Source organism: Meleagris gallopavo, chromosome 1 (assembly GCF_905368555.1).
Source record: "Meleagris gallopavo chromosome 1, MGAL_WU_HG_1.1, whole genome shotgun sequence".
Lineage (NCBI taxonomy): Eukaryota > Metazoa > Chordata > Aves > Galliformes > Phasianidae > Meleagris > Meleagris gallopavo.
Genome location: NC_139404.1, coordinates 73,740,816 through 73,761,877, shown reverse-complemented (window position 1 = coordinate 73,761,877; position 21,062 = coordinate 73,740,816). Strand labels below are relative to the sequence as shown.

Genomic DNA, 21,062 nt, shown 5'->3' with positions numbered 1-21,062 from the left:
GAATTTTAGAATCATAGAATGGCTTAGGTTGGATTGGACCCCAAGGATCATCAAGTTCCAAGCACCTGCCACATGCAGGGCCACCAGACCTTGGCACTAGGCCAGATTGCCCAGCGCCCAATCCAACCTAGTCTCATCATCCTCCAGGGATGGAGCATCCACAACCTTTCTGGGCAGCCTGTTCCACCTCACCATTCTCTCAGAGCTTTGCCCTGACATCCAGTCTGAACCTTCTCTTCTTAAGCTTAAGACCATTCCCCCTTGTCTTATCACTGTCTACCCAAGTAAAAAGCTGATTCACCTCTCCTTTTAAATACTGGCAGGCTGCAATGAGGTCTTCTTGCAGCCTTCTCTTCTCCAGGCTGAACAAGCCCAGCTCCCTCAGCCTGTCTTTGCAGGGGAGGTGCTCCAGCCCTCTGATTATCTTAGTGGCCCTCCTCTGGACCCATCCCAAGAGTTTCACATCTTTCCTGTATTGAGGTCCCCAGACCAAGATGCAGTACACCAGATAGTGCTTTACGAGTGCAGAGCAGAGAGAGACAATCACCTCCTTGTCTCTGCTGGCCACCCCTCTTCTGATGGAGCCTAGGATACCATTGGCCTTCTGAGCTGCAAGAGCACACTGCTGGCTTGTGTAAGCTTTTCATCCACTAGGACCCCCAGAATCTTCTCCGCAGGGCTACTCACAAGGAGTTCTTCTTCCAGTCTCTGTACATATCTGAGATTACTTTGACCCAAGTGCAATACTCTTTGCAATGTTGAACCTCATTAGGTTCACACAGGCCCCCTTTTTTATGTTTGTTGAGATCCCTCTGGATTGCGTCCTTCTGTCCTGTTAACTGCACCGCTCAGTTGGTGTCATCAGCAAACTTGCTGAGGATGCACTCAAGCCTGTCATCAATGCCATTGACGAAGACATTGAAGCACACTGGTCCCAAGACAGATCTCTGGGGTACACTGCTTGTCACCAGTCTCCACGTGGATATAGTGCCATTCACCACAACCCTGTGTCTACAGCCTTCCAACCAATTCCTTGTCCACCGAATAGTCCATGCCCAAATCCGTATCTCTCCAATTTAGAGATAAGGATGTGGTAGGGGACCATGTCAAAGGCCTTGCACAAGTCCAGGTAGTCCGGTTGCCTTCCCTTTGTCCACCAATGTCGTCACCGCATCATAGAAGGCTACCAGACTGGTCAGGCATGAACTTACTCGAGAAAGGCATGCTGGCTGTCTCAGTTCACCCTCTCATCCCTCATATGCTTTAACATGCCTTCTAGGAGTATCTGTTCCATGATTTTCTCAGGCATGGAGGTGAGGCTCACTGGCCTGTAGTTTCCCAGGTCCTTTTTCCTACCTTTCTTGTTAATGGAAGTGATGTTTCCTTTGTTCCAGTCCCCAGGGACTTCGCCCAACAGCCAAGGCTTTTCAAATATGATGGAGAGCAGCTCAGCAACCACATCAGCTAGCTGTTTTAGGACCCTGGGAAGCATGCCATCCAGCCCCATAGACTTGTCTCATTCAGTCTCATGAGGTGATCTCAGACTTGCTCTGCCCTTACAGCAGAGGGAGATTTACTCCCTCAGTTACCAGCTAGAGGTTCAGGGGTACAAGTTTCAGGGACATGAGAAATACGAGAATTTAGCCTTCACTCCTGGCTGGAGTGAAGACGAAGGCAAAAAACTCATTTAGTACCTCAGCCTTCTCCATATCTGTCTTAGCTAGTTCTCCTTTCTCATTTACCAAAGGAAATATGCTCTCTTTGGGCTGTCTCTTCTAGCCAATATACCTATAGAATCCTTCTCATTCTTTTTAATATCCCTCACCAAGTTCAGTTCCACCTGTGCCTTGGCTTTCCTAATCTCCTCTCCAGTCCAGACAGCATCCCTATATTGTCCCCAGGTGATGTGCCCTTGTTTCCAACAGCCAGTCAAATCCATTCTTCTCCTTCAATCTAGCCAGCAGGTCTTTGCCAAGCCATGGCAATTTCCTGCCTCCCCTGACTGCTTTCTTATTCTAAGGGACTGAGAGTTCTTGTGCTCTCAGAAGGGCATCCTTTTGTGCTGCTTGTAAGTGGTAGGTGAGTTTGGAGTTCCAACACTAAATGTTTAAAGTTGTGTGTGCGTGAGCAGCATGAGGAGAGAAGGAGATATATATAGTGTCCACTGGACACGGTAGTCTCAATAGTTGCAGAAAAGTCTTGCCACATTTCTTACATCTTGGTATATCTTTACTTACCAACTTACCAGTTTTGAGCTCTTCTTAGCTCACTTCACCATTTGGCTGAAAACACTGCACAGTACTTACTTGTGGTATAATTCCAGACATTAAATAAATTATATTAAAGAAGAATTTTAGTCTAGGAGTATAATTGCTTCTTTCAAAGATTTTCATGAGGTTATGGCATTTTTTTCCTACTCTTTAAACACTTATTTTTAACATTGCAGTGTCATAAATATGATGTGGAGGAAGTAGGTATATGGGGAAAAGGCTTGTTTACACTGTACTTGAATTTCTGGCATGATTGGAGTCTTCTACAGCTGTTCAAAAAATGTATTTGTAAGTTTATACTGAATTATAGTAAACTGTTTTTTTTTTTCCTCCATTAATTTAACTTTTTGTCAATGTCTATAAAAACAAACAAGAACAGTTATCTCAATTTATTTTTTTCTTTGTTTTGTTTTTATTTTATTATTTAGTTGCTGTATCGAGAATGGGCAAGATATGGAGTATTTTACAAGTTTCAGCCAATTGACCTCATAAGGTAATATGGACTTGTCGGGACAACAGGAACCCTGTTTTTATCTGATACAGATTAATAGAGTTCCTGTAGTTACTTCAGCATATAATATCTTGGATTGACTGATACATAAGTAAAATTTCTGCCTGCTTTTCTGTAGTTCTGATGATACCTTTCTTTCTGTATATCATGTTATCCTAAAGTAATATAATATTTCCGATTACTTTCATGAATTTTTATTGGATTGTGATCAAAGTTGTCAATAACCAGAAGCAGTTTGTGAAAGTATTTGTCAGTTTTGAAATTGATTTATTTTAATTCTGATTTTACAAATTTTATTTATATGAGAACATCCATGTGTTCACAGTGTTTTTGGTATTTGAATTTGAATTTTAAAATTTATGTCATGCTTCAAACAGAGAAGTTAGGCTTAAATATAGGCAAAGCTGAACCGTCACGCTTCTTAAGGAACTTCCACCATTCCTATTAAAACATAAATAAAAGGAAAAAAATCCCACAATATTTGTTGTATACTAGAAATACTAGATTATAAAAAAAGATAAATGTACTGTGATACTAGCAAACAGTGAAAAAAATACATCTGTTACTTTTTATTTTTTCCACTTAAGAAAAAAGTGTTTATTTCTGACTAATCAAACTGCAACTGGTCTTTATTACACAATGTCAACAGTTTACAGGCTGGTTCGGCCTGGTTCTGTGACTAGCGGGGTGGAGGGATCTGCGGATCCATGCCTCCGGACAAGGGAAACAGGGGATCACAAAATAATTAAAAACAGTGGCAACGATCTGAGGAGAAACAAACTAATTTACTAAGTATAGTATCAGAATGCAAGATAACACACCATAATACAATATAATTAGAATTGAAGCTAATAAATCAAAATATAATGAGAGAGAGAATGTCCAAAAGGTGGATAGGCCTCACCACAATGCTGAGGTGAGATGTGCAGTCCAGATGAACAGCAGGGAGACAGGAGGAGAGCCGACAAAGAAGAGCCGATGAAGAAGCGCAGACAAAGAAGAGCGCATCAGGTGACCTTGCCAGGCGTTATATCTCTTCTCTGACCGCAAAGCCCCCTGGGGAATGTAGTTCTTCTCTTCCAGACAGGTACCCAGAACTTGAGCATTAACAGTTAAACTCCCAGTGCACTACACGATGCTCTGATGTGGATTACCGATAACCAAAAATCATAAAACAATGACACACAATCTACCCCAAAGTGATTAACTGCAAGAGCCAGTGTTAGTAATATTGAGAAGCAATAACATTTGCAAAATATAATAATTACGTTTTGAAAAGTCGAAGTCCTGCATAATTTATCACAGACGGAAGTATTAAATTTATGATGTGCAGAATTGAACTTTATTGACTCTGAGATGTTTCAAATTGGCAAATGGAAGGGAGACTGTTAGATCTTAGTGAAGTTCTGCAAGACAGAAATTTCCCTTTTTGCCATAATATTTCCATGCAGAATTTACATACTTTTTGACAACTTTTTCCTACTTTTTTCTAGGCCAGACTACTGGATGAACTATGTAAACCCAAAGTTAGATTACAATACCTGGTACATTCTTAGTAGATATTATAAATCTTATGTTAAACCATGAAGAAATTCTCAAGTTTTACCAGACTCGCCAGCTTAGCTGAATTAAAAATAGAGGCACATCTGCTTCATCTTCATTTATATCTTGCTGTCCTCATTACGAAGTTATATGATTTCATAGAAATTCTATGGGAAAGAAAAAAAAGGTCCAGACATGCAATTGATTCTCTGTTTTCAGTGATGATTTTTCTTTCTTTTGTTTTTTTCTTTGCTTGACTGCAAGTTTGACAGATACCTGTAAAATAAATATGGTTTTTATTTTCTGGGTAAAATTAGAGCTTTATAGTTTATATACGTGAGAAATTACCACACTTTTCTTTCTGCAGCTGGACTGGGTTTTTACATCTCTGTATTGTGGCAGGGAGGAGGGAAATGATTACCGTTACAACATGTCTAAAAATTGCCTACTGACCTCATATTTTGAAAAAATATTGTAATTTTTCTTTTTTCAGATTGATTAGACTATACTCATTTTTTTATTATTATTATTTTTTTTCTGGTTATGGAAGCACTGTGTAAATTCACAAACTTACATTCAGAATCTGATGAACAGAAACAGCATTTATTTTACCTTATACAAAAAATTTGTTTAGTCTAATATTTTCCAATTCATTAAATCTTTTGGAGTATGTTGTATCAGTATTCATACCCCCAAATTAATTGGCCTTTTAAATCTATTTTTTAAGACAACATGCAACAGTGTAGATCTTTTTAACTCTTTCACCTTTACTCAGTGAGAATGCAGATGAAAGTCATTCTTTAACCCAAGATGCCTATAGTGGAGGACTGTATACGGCACTTGTAGAATTATCTTCAGTTCCTTGCTACTGTTAGAGGTTACTGGTGTCCAAGTGACTGTATACCAGTGCTAGAAACTGTGTATTTATTATGGTCACTCTTGGCACAGACTGTGACTCTTTGAGGTCCTTGCTAAGGGTGATATTCTAAAGGAGTGATAGTTGTATGACTGGTCTTCGAATGTTTTCATGATTTTAAAAATGTAAAATTAAAAAAAAAAAAAAAAGAATGATAAAGGGAAGCACTGCAATATTTGCTGACAATTCCATTGATTCCTATGTTCCTATTAGTAGAAGTATTTTGCTCTGGCTAGTATGCCTTTCTTTGGGGATACAGGAGACAAGTCATTTTTTATTATAAATTAAGAAATCCAGTGATGAATGGGGAGAGCTTCTTCAAATGAGAATACAGTAAGAATTCTAAATTTTTATGCAGAACAGTTTCAAGTAAAAATTTTAAGGGGATTTATGAAACAGATTGTGTAGATAGTAAAGTGCAAACTGAGGCTTGAGTTACGTTAATTTAATTTTGGTAGTCCAACTCAGATAGACAGAATGAGATATTTTTTGAGAGGGAAATTTTAAATTATTTTCTAACAGATATATCTGACTTAAAAAATAGAAAATACAAGTTGCAATTCTAATAAGTGCAGAATTCTAGAGATATGTCTGTAATAAACATAATTTAAGTATTGATTTATAGTAGAAAAGACTTTATCTAGTGTACGTGTCTTGTAGGAGTGCCTTTATCAATTGTAGTTTCCCTTAATCCTTGTAATTTAAAAAGAGCTATAAAGTCTACCTGTGATTTTTTTTTTTTTAATCTATGCTTGATGCTCTTTCCTTAGTTAAACATAGACTTGATTTTTACTAATTTTTGTAGTTAATGAATTTGTCATTTTCCTAACAGCTAATACCAGTGTTGATCTGGAGACAGGTAGGATAGGACACTCCCTAAGAGTTTTATGAACCTTTCTGAAGAGAACAGGTTTTATGAAGATTACAGTATGTTAAACAGACTTTTAATGATGTGATTCTAGAATGAATAAGTTTTGTATAGGGACCTCTGGAGATCCATGAACTTAATCCATGATCAAACCAAAGGTCATTTGAAAGCTAGATCAAGTGACTTGCAAACTTGAAATTTGTGAGGAAGGATATCCCATAGTTTCATCTCCAGCACTGCAGCCCTCTCAAGGGGGAGAAAGATTTCCATCTGTCCTGTCCAAATTTGCCTTGGAATAACATCCAACCTTCTCTCTCGTCCTTTATCAGGGCATCTCTAATGATTTATGGCAAGTAAGAAAGCGTCAAATTGAATTTATAATGAATTATACGTCTGGTTCTATGTAACCTTCATCACTAAATGGCAGATGAAGTGACTATGCTGAGGTTATTGATATCACAAAAAGTTGGCTATCTTTCTGAGACAAAAGCATACTTAATAAGCATCTTGAAACACCTGCAGATAAGATCTCTGTATGAACTGAAATACTGGATAGGAGATCATCACTTTAAAGAGAAGACCGTGTTTTGCTGTATTTTTATTAATGTAAAATTACCCCACTCTGAATAAGTACTGTAGTCATAGAATATTCTAAGTTGGAAGGAACCCAAAGGAATCATCAAGTCCAACTCCAGGCTCTCCACAGGACTACCCAAGATTCAAACAGTGTTTCTAAGTGCGTTTTGAACTTCAGCAAGCTCGGTGCCGTGACCACTCTCTCTGCACCCTCAGGTCCTGTTGCTGTCACTGAAGAGCAGAGATCAGCACCTGCCTCTTCACTCCCCTTGTGGGGAAGTTGTAGAACACCACAGTCTCTTCTTGACTAGGCTGATCAAACCAAAGTATCTTGGTCTCTCCTCATATGTTTTCCCCTCTAGACCTTTCACCATCTTTGTTGTCCTCTGGATGCTCTCTAATAGTCATTTTTCATGTTTTCATTTCTATTTCCTCCTGCTAATACTTCTTAATATCTAACTGCCTACATTGTCTATAGCATGATTACTTTCTAAACTCCAAGTGCCAGTACATACTTATCATGATGTAAAGCTCGAAATGGAGAAGATACAGTCATTGTAAAAATTAAGGTTTTTGCAGCAAAGAAGTGTGTTAGCTAAAATATTATTTATAAGTATAGCAATGTAAATAACATGGGAGTTTCAGTTATTCTATGTAATATATTTCTTCCCTCCTATTTTTAACTATATTTTTCTTATGTATGGAAAATTGTTTCAACCTAGTGTATAATGAATTCTGAGAATTCTTTGTAGCGTGCCATTCTGATTTCAATCTTGACTTAGCATCTGTCCGTTCTCCTCAGTTTCTGAAGTTGAATACTGTCTTCTTAAATCATAGCAGCTGCTATCACTGTGTGCCATTTTTTAAAGTAAAGATAGACCTATAATATTCTGAACTTTATTTGTCTCTGCAGCATCTTGGAGCCTGTTTAGTGTGGTGTTCAGTGTAAGCAATACCTTAGCAAATCATGGCTTCTTTCACCATGGCTCTTTGTGGATGCATCTTCATCTCCAGAGAGAAAATATATGACACTGTATATATAGTCTGGAACAGCAAGAACTTGAAGTTAAAGGCCTGTGATGCATTCCCTAATTTCAGAGGTACATTCAAATGTTGATCAGTCAATTTTTGTGGTAATTATGGCACCACTGATCCTCAAAATGCAAATTTTCCTGTATGTTTAAATTACTCTGTTTCTCTCTTAAGTTATTATTATTCAGTTATTAGCCAAATGTACAATATTTACTTTTTATAAAATGTAACCACATTATGGTATGTGGTTGACTCAGATTGGGGTTGAACAACCCTCTCAAATGCTTGCCTTAGTGCTAAACCTAATCAACCTCGACTAATATTTTGGAAGAGAGATACATGTATAACATGCCACTCAATGTTGGGCTGGCTGACCAAGCAAGTCAGTCTTACACTTCACAGGTTTGCAGTAAGTATTTATATATTTTCTGAAAGCCAGGTTTCAAAGCAGAGAACAATGAGTCAAGTCTTACATATACAATCAGCAGACTGAAAGTACTGAGCCTCTCTCAAACACTCTAATGATTGTCACCAGCTCTCCTGAGGCTGCAGAGAGAAAAGAAGACATTATGGTAGCTAGGCAGTATACCCTGTTGCTAATGCATGAAGAATAGTAGTGTTACGATCTTTTCTCTCTGCTGAAGCAACTGTTGTTTTCTACCTTCTGAATAACATCATTCATGAACTGGGGTCTTCACAGTGTTACAGTTAGGAGATTTTTGCTTTTCTCTACCTGACTGATTGCTTATTTAATAGAAATGCATTTTAAATGGAAAACTATCATGCATCAAGTTTACCCTTTTAATTCTTTTATTCACTGGATGTCAGTGGCTACTGCTTATTTTCTGAGGGTTTGCTTTCTCTTTGAGGGTGATGACTATTCGTGCAATAGTCATCAATGTGTTCAAGTTGATTTCATGCTTAGTCTACTGAATTACTGCAGAATTCTTCTGAGACAGCACTGATGTATGGGATCCTGGAGAGGGTCTTCTTATGCCAGGTGGGTAACAAGAGTAAAAAACACTTCTTGATAAATAACTCTGTTCTATACAAAATTATGGGAACACTGCAATTTTTCCCTGAATGTCTTTAGCAGATGTATCTCTAATATTCACAAAGCTGCTGAGATTTTAAACAAGGAATTCTTTATTAGGAAAAGGAGGAGAACACAACTTTAAGCTTGGGAAAAAGCAATAATCGAATGAAAATAGAACTATGTACAAAAATGCCTGTGAGTTTTAACAGTAATTTTGACAGAATTTCATCCAACTCCTTTCCAAGCCTCTGCTGAGAACAAGTCTGAAATAATAATCTGAGTGCATCTTGCTATAACCTTTTTTCACTTCAAGTCCAACATCTCTCTATGGTTCCGAAGAACTCCGCAACAAAGGCTTATTGTCACTATGGGGTATGTTCATTCACTATGGGGTATGTTCATCTGCATTAAATCACTAGGTAGAGCTGGAAGTACTATGACAGCTTTCACTCAAACTTGACTTTGTCTTTTGTGCCAGTTTTAATAGAAGAGACTTTCCAGGAGGGAGTAAGAAGGAAATAGGACCTTGCTTCCTCCATTGTATAGTTCTTTACCTTTCCCAGTGTGTGTGTGATCTAATTAACCCTTGTGACCTCTCTTTTTCAAGGAATGCCATTACCCCTCATGAACCCAGTTTATTTATGAATAGACATTTTTATCACATCATACTTCAATTGTCCATTGGACTGTTAGATTCTTCAGACAAGGGCACCACTTTTCATACACAGTTGTAGGGAATTTTCCCTCCAACCCTGGGACTTTTTATTCCAGGGCTCACATGAGTGCTGCTGTCTGTGTTCTTAAAAAAGCAGATTTCTGCTCATGACGCATAAATCAATGTAGAATTTGTCTTCAATTATTCTGCTGCTTGCAAGCCTGTGAATGGAGTTTGATAATTTACTTACAGCTCTGCATTTAGAAGTCTTCACCAATCCTATAGGAAATGGTTCCCTCTGTCTGTTTTGGCAAGAGCTTGGTATTATTTATTGGTTCTGAAATTGAATTTCAAACCAGTAGGCTTGTACTGTAATAATGAGGAAATCCAGATCCCTGCCTTCTGATAAATATAATCCCCAGGCCTCAGGTTACTTTCAGAGCACTAAGACTCTTTTCCACTGGGACTCTTTACTCCTCTGATAAGGTTTTCAGAAGCTAGATTCATCAAAGGATATGCGCATCTACATTAGGACTTACACAAAGGCTGCCTCTGAAGGCTGACGATATCACTGCACATCTTCTTTGTTCCCACCCCTTGGATTGCATAGTTTTACAGACAGCTAAAAGTCTGTTTCATCTAGCCACAGAATAATTTTCTTAGTGCCTGTGTGGTGTTGAAACTTAACACTCAGTAATTTATATTTCTTATTGGAATTGAGTGGTAGGCTCTAATTCAACTTGTATCTTTAGAGCTGACATCAATATAGTTTGACAGGAAATAAAACAACAAATCCTATATACTAGAAAAACTAGAACAAATCCTATAAACTTTTATATACATGCATACAAATATTTGTAGGCATTTAGATGTGCATATGGCTGAATACTGCAGGGAAAAGAAAACAGCTGCTGCAATTGAATGTTTACAGTTCTGCTAAGCTTTCTTTTAAAACTTTCTTCACATCTTAATTTCAGTAGGAATTTTTGGTGCCCTTGTCATCTAATTTAGAGACATAGCCTTTATTAAGACTTTTTCTATATGAAGCACCCAACTATCTCTGTAAAAAAGTTGCATTAGGATAAATCATACCTTTGTTTGATTTAGCAACCTGTAATTTAAGTAATCCTTAAAACTGTCATGTGGACCATAGTTCTAGTCATGTAGCCAACCAGTTATGTTCTCTGTCAGAATTCTTTGTTCCAATTCAAAATCACTTTGGCCAGGACCTTTTGGTCCCTGACACACCTGTCTCCAATGGTGAACAAAAACAAGATGCCAAGATTGTGAACAGAGCATAATGTAAGAATTATTCCCTAAACACCTACATAAAGAACGTTTCTAACATGAGAAATACTTGACCTTCCACAGTAAGCACAGAGAACAGAAAAACAAATGTTTTTAAAGCAATACAGAGACAGTGACGGCTGCTACTCTGTATTATTGTCTTGGTGAAATAGTTGCAGTTGAAATTATGAAAAAAAAATGCATTTAATTGCACTTATAGGTTGCATTTAAGGTTTTTTTTTTTTTTTTTTTTTTTTTTTTTTTGCCTTTTCAATTGTCACAGTCTCACATGTCTTAAGAACTGGCAATTTAAATTAAAAAAATTAAAAATAAAATTTTATAGATCTCTTATTATCTTAAGACTATAGTAGTAGGATAGTCTTAAGAATGACTGCCTCAAGTTATCCAATGTGTATAAAAAGGAATTTATTATACCTGTCTTTTATGGGAAATTGTACAACATTGTATGTTATATGTACAACATTATATGGTGTCTATCTGACAGTAGTGATAAATTGCCATCAAAATGCAGCGTCTGATACATGGACTCAGATGTGAATGATCCAAACCCTTATTACAAGTTCTCATAAAACTTATATACATTCACAAGTTTCCTTTTTTTTTTTTTTTTTTTTTTTTCCTAGCTTTCTCATCCATCTTTACAACTTTCCCATTCAACTTTACATGTCAACAGAGTATTCTACAAACACTCCTTAACCATTCATGCGGGCACTTATCCAGTCAGAGCTGTGAGCCGTTCCTTCTTCTAGAGGTGTCCTTGGTTCTCATGCTGCTTGTCTTGTGCCACAGCTGCTGCTCTGAACAGTTTTTCTTGTATTCCCAAACAAATCTATTACAAGAAATGAATTCAGAGGCTATAGTGAGGCTCACCTATACGGATATGAAGAGCAAGAAATCTTTCAAGAAATATTGGTCATAAATTAATCATTTATAAAAATAATAAAGTATCTGAACTTCAAATTCTATTAAACTAGATGAGATAGAAATTTATGGAAACTATTTAGTGAATATTGAAGATTAGGAAAGAAAGAACAATTCAGTGACCTCACATTTTTTCTAAGTATCTATGAACCTGGGCAAAGTTCTCATTTGCATCAGAGAAAAGCTGGAAGAGTATCAATAGGTGCTAAGGGCCATAAAAAAAAAATATGCAAAAAAGAAAGAAAAAAGTTAAACCTCCTCCCAGTCTGAAAGAAATGGTGATGCACTTTAAATGATCACTTTAAATAGGTTACTCATTTTTAGAGTTTCTTATGAGAGAAAAAGAATGATATGAGTAACTGAATGAATTATTTATTCCTTTTATGCAATTTCACATAGTGAGCTGAAATGTTTCTGTTGGGAAACTGAACTCCATTCCCCATAGGTAACATTTGTTGATACAGAGTAGTGTTGACTCATCCTCAGGTAGAATCGTAGAATCATAGAATCACAAGGTTGGAAAGGACCTATAAGATCATCTAGTCCAACTGCCAATCTGAGCTACCTGTTGTGAATTTTGAGTTTGCCAGATTTGGAAATCTAGTGACATTTTTGATTGTCAGGGTTTGATTGATTTAGCAAGAGAGACACTGAATGTTTATAGGTTGTATTGCATGAGTTCTCAAAGCTAAGTGATGAGACACGCATTTCTTTCCTACTACTGCTGTAAGTGTCTATCTTGAGTAAGTGCCTGGTTACTGCATGGATTTATAGGTATGTAGACTTTTTGTACGCAAAGAATGTGACAGTCAAATCCAGATATCAACTGAATAATGTAATTAGCAACTTAATCCTTTGAAACACTGCGTAAAGATTGCTACTACTACATCTGAAAAATCATATGGATTATCATTTTTATAATTCTACACATCACATCCTCTTTGTGCCTAGCTTTCCAGTAAAAGTTCTCTTTATCCATAAAGAACATTCTACAAAGTACTTACACCAATCCAGAAATTCTCTGTGGAAGCCCTTAAAGCTTTGTATTTTTCCATAAGAAAGTAGAGAATTTGATTACAGTGTTTCTGACTAACCAGTATCACGTTGTTTGCTTACACGGTTGGTAGGTACTCTGCCTTAATTTCTGTCTCAGTCCTCATATCTACTTAATAAGCTTCTATTGTTTCTTTGTAACGAGTCCAATAGCTTTTTTAGTTTATAATCCACCATTACCTCATAATCTGCTCTCCCAGGTGTATTCTGAAACTTCTTGGTATGCAACCAATAACATTAGTAAAGCTGGAGAGTCAGTGAGCAATTTGTTTTCATTTTATTTCTTTACAGGATAAAGTTTTATCTTTTGCTATTTTAAATTGTTGTTAAAATTCGAATCCTATATTTTTATTCAAAACATTTTTTGCCAGGTTTTTGAATACATTAAAATTTGGAAACTGAATGATTGCATCCCTCCATACAGATCATCTCCTTAAACAACACCCTTTTACTGTGTTTAATAGTTATTATTTCTAAAGAGTCAAGAGGCTGGGGGAAAACACAGTCTTACAGCTAAGTGAATTTCAAATCATCTGTTCTCTAAGGGATTCCAGTCTTCATTCAGTGTTTTTTCATCCTATCACAGATTAAAAAAAAATAATAAATTCTTAGTGTTTTTTTAAGAAAATGCATCTCTGGCTGCTAGAATCTGTAGTTTAGGCAGATTAGGCTTCAGGCTTCAGGTATCATTGGAGAAAGCAGCAAAAAAATTTGTTAAATAACAGTTTCAAACAAGAGCTTCAACTAAAAGTTAACTTCATTAAATGGTTTTTGTGGCATCCTTTTTCATTCTATTTTCCGGCTAAAAGAATCAATTCATAAGTTCTTTCTTGGTCTTTGGTGAACACTCTCCCTCAGAATCGCTGGAGATGATTCAGTGTGTTACTTGTTTGAAGAAACACACAGAAAAGGAAATTTTTTTGTAGAAATAAGTGCCCTGTCTTGGCTCTGAACTTATTCCTACATCCTACCAATGGTGTCAAGTGTTACAAAATTGCTGGGGAATATTTGCAGATGCATGTTAGAGATAGCTTTCAGTATTAGGAGTTTGATTCAGGGCTCTTACGCTGGTTTATCAAATATTTTCACAAGCACCCTCATATTCATTCTTTACTGAATAGTCTTGAGATTTATCTTCAGCTTAAGCAACACTTTGGACAAAAACTCCTTTCATTCCTTTCTGTATACAGAATCATTTGGAATTATTATTATTATTTTTTTTCCTGAGAATCACCTGCAGCGTAGCTGGGGTTCTCTGACAGTTAATTTCTCTTCTGAAAATCTTAATTAAAAAAATTCTAAGCCTGCTGTCAAATTATTCCAAGTGGGTCTGCTTTCTGCCAGGAGGCTTTCTTGGCTTCCATCTTTCTCCATTTTGTGTGCTCTCTGCAGATCTGGATTTAGCAGTAATATATTTCTGCCTGGGACTGTCTGGACAGAATACGCACATATAGGCTGTCAGGCACTTACATGGTAGAAATCTTTAGGATCTTTGGATGCACAGCAACCCCAATGCTGCTGCTGAGCAGTAATTCCACCCAGATGTCCCAGATAGTTTCAATAAATGATTGAATCCTACCCTGAAATTCTTTCAAGTGGAGAAAATATGCTAAGTCCAGAAAAATCTGGACACAAGTGACTACCTGGAATGAAACAATGAGGTGTACGGAAATGCTTTGTCTTATTCCTGATTATATTATAGTGACTGGAATTTTATCTATACTCCAGCTGTGTTTCTGAAATAAGTGTACAGTTTTCAAAACTTCAGGTGGAAATATCAGTGTGCTGGAAACCATTACCTCAATAATAATTAAACTCTTGTTTCATTACTGAAATTGAACTGAAATTACTGTGTTCTAAGATAAAAAATATATGAGAAATTAGTATTTATATAGCAAATCATATATGGGTAAACCTTCAGTTCATGGACAAATTTTCTTCTCCTGACCTAGTCTGTCGTAGGAGTTCCTGACTCTGGCACCATTTTCTTCAATGATCTGTCACCACTGTACATAGTACTATACTATGAGTTGGCTTGTTGAAGAGGTGGATATGTCTCTTCAGGGGTTTGATTATATTTTTTTAACAGTTCTCGGGTTTATGATTCATCAGTACAACTAAGAAGATAGGTTAGAGAGCAGGTAGGTCAGAGAGAGCATGAGGAAGCCAGGGATGGGAAGAAAGCTTTTAAACTCGCTATGGTAACAATTTTTTATCATAAAACCGTACCTCGAGAGTACTACTTGTCTATGCTAGAGTTTAATCCATTTTTTTTTAGAGTAAATTTATTTGAAGTCATGTGACTTTCAATCATTTGCACAGGGGAGAGCCTACCCAATAATTAATTGTAATGCAGTTCAAGTTTTGTATAGAAAATATTGACTCACTTGGGGTGATTTTGTGGGAAATGAATTATGGCATGCATGAAATAATAGCTGGCCTACAGTGGTGTATGGAAAACAAAAAACTGAAAATTTTTGAGCAGGTTTCCCAATTCTTGATGTCTAAAACATATATTTTTAATATATTTGTATATACATATATTCATTTTTATGAGGAAAGTTTGAGGGAACTGGGCTTGTATAGACTGGAGAAGAGAAGGCTTCAGGGAGACCTCATTGTGTCCTTCCAGTATTTGAAGGGAGCATAAAAACAGGAGAGGTATGACTGTTTATGAGGATGGATGGTGATAGGTCAAGGGGGAATGGTTCTAAACTAAGACAGGAGAGGTTTAGTCTAGATATTAGGAGGATGTTTTTCACACAGAGGGTGGTGACACACTGAAACAGGTTGCCCAAGGATGTTGTGAACGCTCCATCCCTGGAGGTATTCAAAGCCAGGCCGGATGTATCTCTGGGCAGCCTAGTCTAGCAGCTGGCAAACCTGCACATAGTAGCAGGGTTGAAACTAGATACTCATTATGGTCCTTTTCAACCCAGGACATTCTGGGAATTGATTCTATGATTTTTTGCTTTTTTAGCATCGTTCTTGAATGATTCCAGAGTTTTTTTTCAGCATATGTATTTGCATTTCCAGTAGCCAACATTCATTTTTGAAAAGCCAAAATCTAAGGATTTATTCTTCTCTCCTTCTTTCCCCCTTCCAAAATCTTAGTCTATTACAAATTACACAGCTTGGCATAGAAGCAGTGACCAGTATGCAAATATAATTTAAATATATAATTTTAATATATAATATAATTTAAATATTAGGGTTTTTTTTAATACACTGTTTTGGCAACCAGATAGACAGAATTACACTGCAGATACATGGATTCAAATATTACATGGGCTAAGCAAGGGGAATGAAGTAAACATTTTCACTGCACCCTTTCCAACATTTCTTATTCTAACTCTTGATAGGAGAGGAAATACAGTTTTTGCAGGATTTTTGTTTGGTGTTTACTTATTCATTCATTCATTCATTCATTCATTCATTCATTCATTCATTCATTCATTCATTCATTCCAGTCTTTTAAAACATTGTTTTTTATGATTTACTCAATCTACGGATGTTAAGAGAAACTGCAACTTTTGTTGATCTTCCAAAGGACTATGGAGGGTCTGACTGAATCTTTCCTTAGGTACATGTCTCTTACTCAAAAGAACATAGTGCTTGGTAGGTGAGGTGGCCATTTGAATAGCATTCAAAATGTTTGCCAGATTAAACTCAGAATTTCACTTTAGAATGTAACAATGTACAGAAAAAAAAAGTTTGATTACTGCTTCTGAGAGTACACTTTATGTATAGCCAAGATGCAGAATATGGCACTTCTTACTCTTATTACTTTTCACATGGTTGGTGATTGCCCAGCTTTCTAATTTTTCTAGATCTCTCTGTAAGGCCTTTCCATCCTCATGGGACTCAACAGCTCTGCCTACTTAGTATCACCAACAAACTTGCTCAAAACACACCCCTAGTCCTACATCTACTTAATTTATGAAATGAGAAGTGTCCCTGAAGTGAAGCACTTGGGAACTCCGCTGATGTATAAACCCATATAATATTTAAGTCTATGCCTTTAGGCCTGACTTGTCATCCAGTTGTTCACATTATGTTTTTGTCCAGCTGTAAGCTGGACATTTTGTCTAGAAAAATGTGGTAAACAGCATCAAAAACTTCAACGAAATCCAAAAAGATAATATGAAATGGCTTCCCTTGATCAACTCGATGGGCAACCTTGTCATAAAAGGAAATTGAATTAGTTAAACAGGACCTTCCCTTATGAATCCATGTTAGCTGTGACCAATTACCACACTGTCATACAGGTGTTTTTTTGATAACTCTCAGCATAATTTTCTCCCCAGTTTTACCAGGCACTGAAGTGAGACTGACAGGTCTGTAATTACCAGGGTCTTCTTTCTTGCTCTTCCTGAAAACTGGAAAAGAGTTTGCCAGTTTCCAATCAACTGAGATCTCTCCAGATTTTCAAGACCAAGTCCCAGTTATTGAAAAATAATTGAGAGAGGTCTTGTATGACATTGGCCAGCTCTCCAAGTGCCCTAGAATGAATTACTTTGAGTCCCATGGATTTATATGCATCCAAGTGAAGCAGCAAATCCTGCACAAGTTTGGAGTTGACTGAGATTTGATTCTTACTGTAGCTGCAGTCCTCCAAATTGGGGCACATGGGGTGCTAGAGCCTATCACCAATATTGAAGACAGAGGCAAAGAAGGCACTAAATGTCTTGTCTGTGTTCCAGTTTGTAAGATGACCATTCTCATCAAGTAGTGAATCCATCTTCTCTTTGCTCCTCCTTTTGTTGTTAATGTACATATGGGAACTGTTGAGTCACAGCCTGAACCACTGATTGATCACCAGAGGAAAGGACTGAGTCAACCATGGGAGCACAGGTGAAGGCAATTCATCTATGTGACTGGAAGGGGTGGAGCCTGGCTCCATCTCTCCTAGACCCCATTTAAGGGCTGACAGCCACTGGGAAAAGATCTCTTTCTGGAGATCCCTTCTTTGTGGAGTCTTTCCTGTGAATCTAGATCTTCAGATGCAGGTGAGCATTCCTTCACTGTTTCTTTTCCCATTTTCACCAGGGTAATCTTTCTAGCTGTAACACCAACTGTAACAATGTATTTAAAAAAAAAAAAAAAAAAGCAGATGACCTTTTTATGGGCCTACATTGTATTGGCCATTCACTACAACCATTCTATTTTTCTCTTTTAGTGCTGGAGTATAGAATCATCAAATGGTTTGTATTGGAAGGGACCTTAAAGATTGTGAAGTTCTAAGGCCTTATCGTAGGCAAGAACACATTTTACCAGACTAGGTTGCCCAAAGCCTTGTTCAGTCTCATCTTAAGCACTTTGAAAGATGCAGTAATCTGTTCTGGTATTTCACTACTCATGTTGTGAAGAACTTTTTCTTTAAATCTAATCTGGATGTACCCTTTTTCATTTTAAAATTGCTCTCCCCGTCCTCTCTCTGTAATTCTTAATACAAATTTTTTTCTGTCTTTCCTGTAGGCACCCTTTAAGTATTAAAGGACTGCTATAAGGTCTTTCTGGAGCCTTATCTTCTCTAGGCTAAACAATCCTGTCCTTCTCAGCCTTTCTTCATAGGAGAGATGCTTCAGCCCTCTGATTATCATTTTCAGCCCTCCTCTGGACCTGCTGTAATAGGTTCAGGTCCTTCTTATGTTGGGGCCCCCAGAGCTGAATACAGTACAGCTGATGATGTCCCACAAGAGCAGAGAAGAGTATAGAAATCACCTCCTTCAATCCAGATATCTTCATAAGTTAAAGATGTGATACATCATTGCAGATTTTTTTTTAAAGCCTTATGAACTGTAAGCTCCAACTTCATTTACCCTGGTCAACTAGTCTTTAGTTCTGTTTGATTTTTTTTTTTACCAAATATAAATTTATGTGGTAATTTGTGGTTGTTTATTAAAACAGCAGGCAGCACAGAACAGCTAAATTTCTGGACTACTTTTAGTCTACTTTGACCCCTTTGAAGCACTGTAATAGCTATGTACAGTATTCTTTAAATAAAGAAGAAGCAAGAAGATGGATAGCTATAACTCCCCCTTGTGATTATTGATCCATATTGTTAGGATGTGTTTGGTAACATTTGCCTTACTATCAAGTCACTTTTCAAACTGGAGGAAATCTAAGGGCAAGTTGAGTCTCCCAGGTTCCTGTGCTTTTCCAAGGGCATTGCTTCTGTATGTTCACTCAGGCAGTCTTGAAGAAAAGCTGTAAGTTATCTGACTACTTCTGTTTTTCAGTCAAATACTTACCTCCTCACTTCATATTCAGAAACCTTCATAAAATAACAAATGTGAAAATGAAGTAAAACCATGTCCTAAATGTTATCACCAAAGGCATGTGCTACACTACAAGGTAATTCCAAATATATTTACAACATAAATATTTAAACTTATAGACTTATCCAAATTTATAAACAATGTAATCTCAAACTTCCTTATGTTCTGTGCAAGTGTGATAGACTTCTCTTTCAAGAGGTTTAAAGATAATGCTATGGTGTGAATGTGGAGTATATACTGGTATATGCTGATTGTCACTGAAACAGCAAGGTGGGCTTTAAACTGAAGGATTTGGAGTGTGGAATACAAAATGGAAATTCTCATGCCATTGCAATCAATTGTGGATTGTGCCAGGCCAATTGGAACTTCAAGAAATGCTCTTTAGCTGCCTTCCACTGATGTGAGTCATAAAGCCAGCCTGCTCAACAGTGGTTATAGTTATGAAGAATCCTTTTGCATCCCCCTATGGATACACAGTCTCTTCTATTTTCTTAAAGTGCCTGTACACCAATGTATGGATCATAGGATTAAACAGAAAGAACCAGAGACCTGAAGGGAGCCTACTGGAAAGTTGGGGAGAAACAACAGAGATGAGAGGAAATGGTTTTAAATTGGAAGAGGGTAGATTTAGACTAGATATTAGGAAGAAATTCTTTCCTGTGAGTGTTGGAAGAGGTTTCCCAGTGAGGTTGTGAATGCTCCCTCCTTCCTTCCCAGAAGCATTCAAGGCCAGGTTGAATATGGCTTTGAGCTACCTGGTCTAGAGGGAAATGTTTCTGCCTATAGCAGGGAGGCTGGAACTAGATGATCTTAGGAGTCCCTTCCAACTCAAACCATTCTTTGTGCAGTCAAAGATGTCGTTGGACAGCTTGCATGACCGGAGTGCATCATGGATGGGTATGCCTTCTTTAGGAAAGACAGGCCAGCAAGGCAGGGACTTGTTCTTTATGTGAGAGAACAACTGGAATTTATTGAGCTCTGCCTAGGGATAAACATAAAATGAATAGAGAGTTGGAGTTGATGAGTGAGAAGTAAGGGGACACAAATGGGTGACACTACTGTGGGTGTTTACTACAGGCCACCTGATCAGGAGGAGGAAGTTGCTGAGGTCTTATACAGACAGCTGAAAGTAGCCTCACGTTCTGAGGCACTCATTCTTGTGGATGCTTGTTGGAAAAAACAACACTCTTAAGCACTCACAATCCAAGAGGTACTTGCAACGTATTGAGAGTAACTTTCTGATGCCAGTGGCAGAGCAGCCAATGAGGAGAGTTGTGTTGCTGAACCTTGTTCTTACTAACAAGTAAGGGCTGGTTGGGGATGTGAAACCTGTTTAAGTCAGCTGTCCTAACACTGTTCCCTTCTAGATTCTTAAGGCCTTTTTTGAGAGTGGCCTTGGTCTGTACAACACTGTTAAGCAGCAAACTGTAAATATTGGTACGTTATCAACATATTTATCTTCTACAACCAAAACCAGATGTCATACCAGACACTGAAGAAAACAATCCAATTCCAGCTGAAACTAAGACATGAAGAAAGGCTGAGAGAGCTGAGGCTGTTCAGCCTGGAGAAGGTAAGACTAAGAGGGGAATCTCATTAGCTGAAGTGAAGGAGTCAAAATGATGGGGCTTGTCTTTTTTCAGTGCTGCGCAGCAACAAGACAAGGGGAAACAGGTAAAAATTTCAATATGGAAGTTCCATATAAATACGGGGAAGAACTTCTTTACTGTAAGACTTACAGAGCACTGGAACAGGCTGCCCAGAGAGGTCATGGAGTCTCCTTCTCTGGAGGAATTCAAGACCCACTTGGATGCTTTCCTATGCAACCTGCTGTAGAGAACCTACTAAAGCAAGAGAGTTGGACTTGATGATCCCCAGAGGTCTCTTCCAACCCCTATGAATCTGTGATTCTGTGATGTTTACATCCCTTATTTAAAATTCCTCACTCTCTCTGATCTTTTCATAAATGAAGGAATTTGACTTTCTTGGATTGCAGATGTTTATTACAATCTTGCAAATTTCGGGTGTAATGGCTGTATGTCTTCCATGGAAATGAAATTTGCCTTGCTTTTGCATGTGTTCTCCAAGTTACA

The 21,062-nt window shown here is 37.5% G+C and overlaps 1 protein-coding gene across 1 annotated transcript in view; it reads left to right on the top strand.

The window, feature by feature from the left end:
• Positions 1-21,062, top strand: part of ANO2 (anoctamin 2) — a 183,267-nt gene that overhangs the window by 48,866 nt on the left and 113,339 nt on the right. Inside the window, exon 8 of the mRNA XM_085234124.1 lies at positions 2,699-2,763. Within this exon, the coding sequence (XP_085090250.1) occupies positions 2,699-2,763 (65 nt within the window). The remainder of the gene's footprint in view (positions 1-2,698; positions 2,764-21,062) is intronic.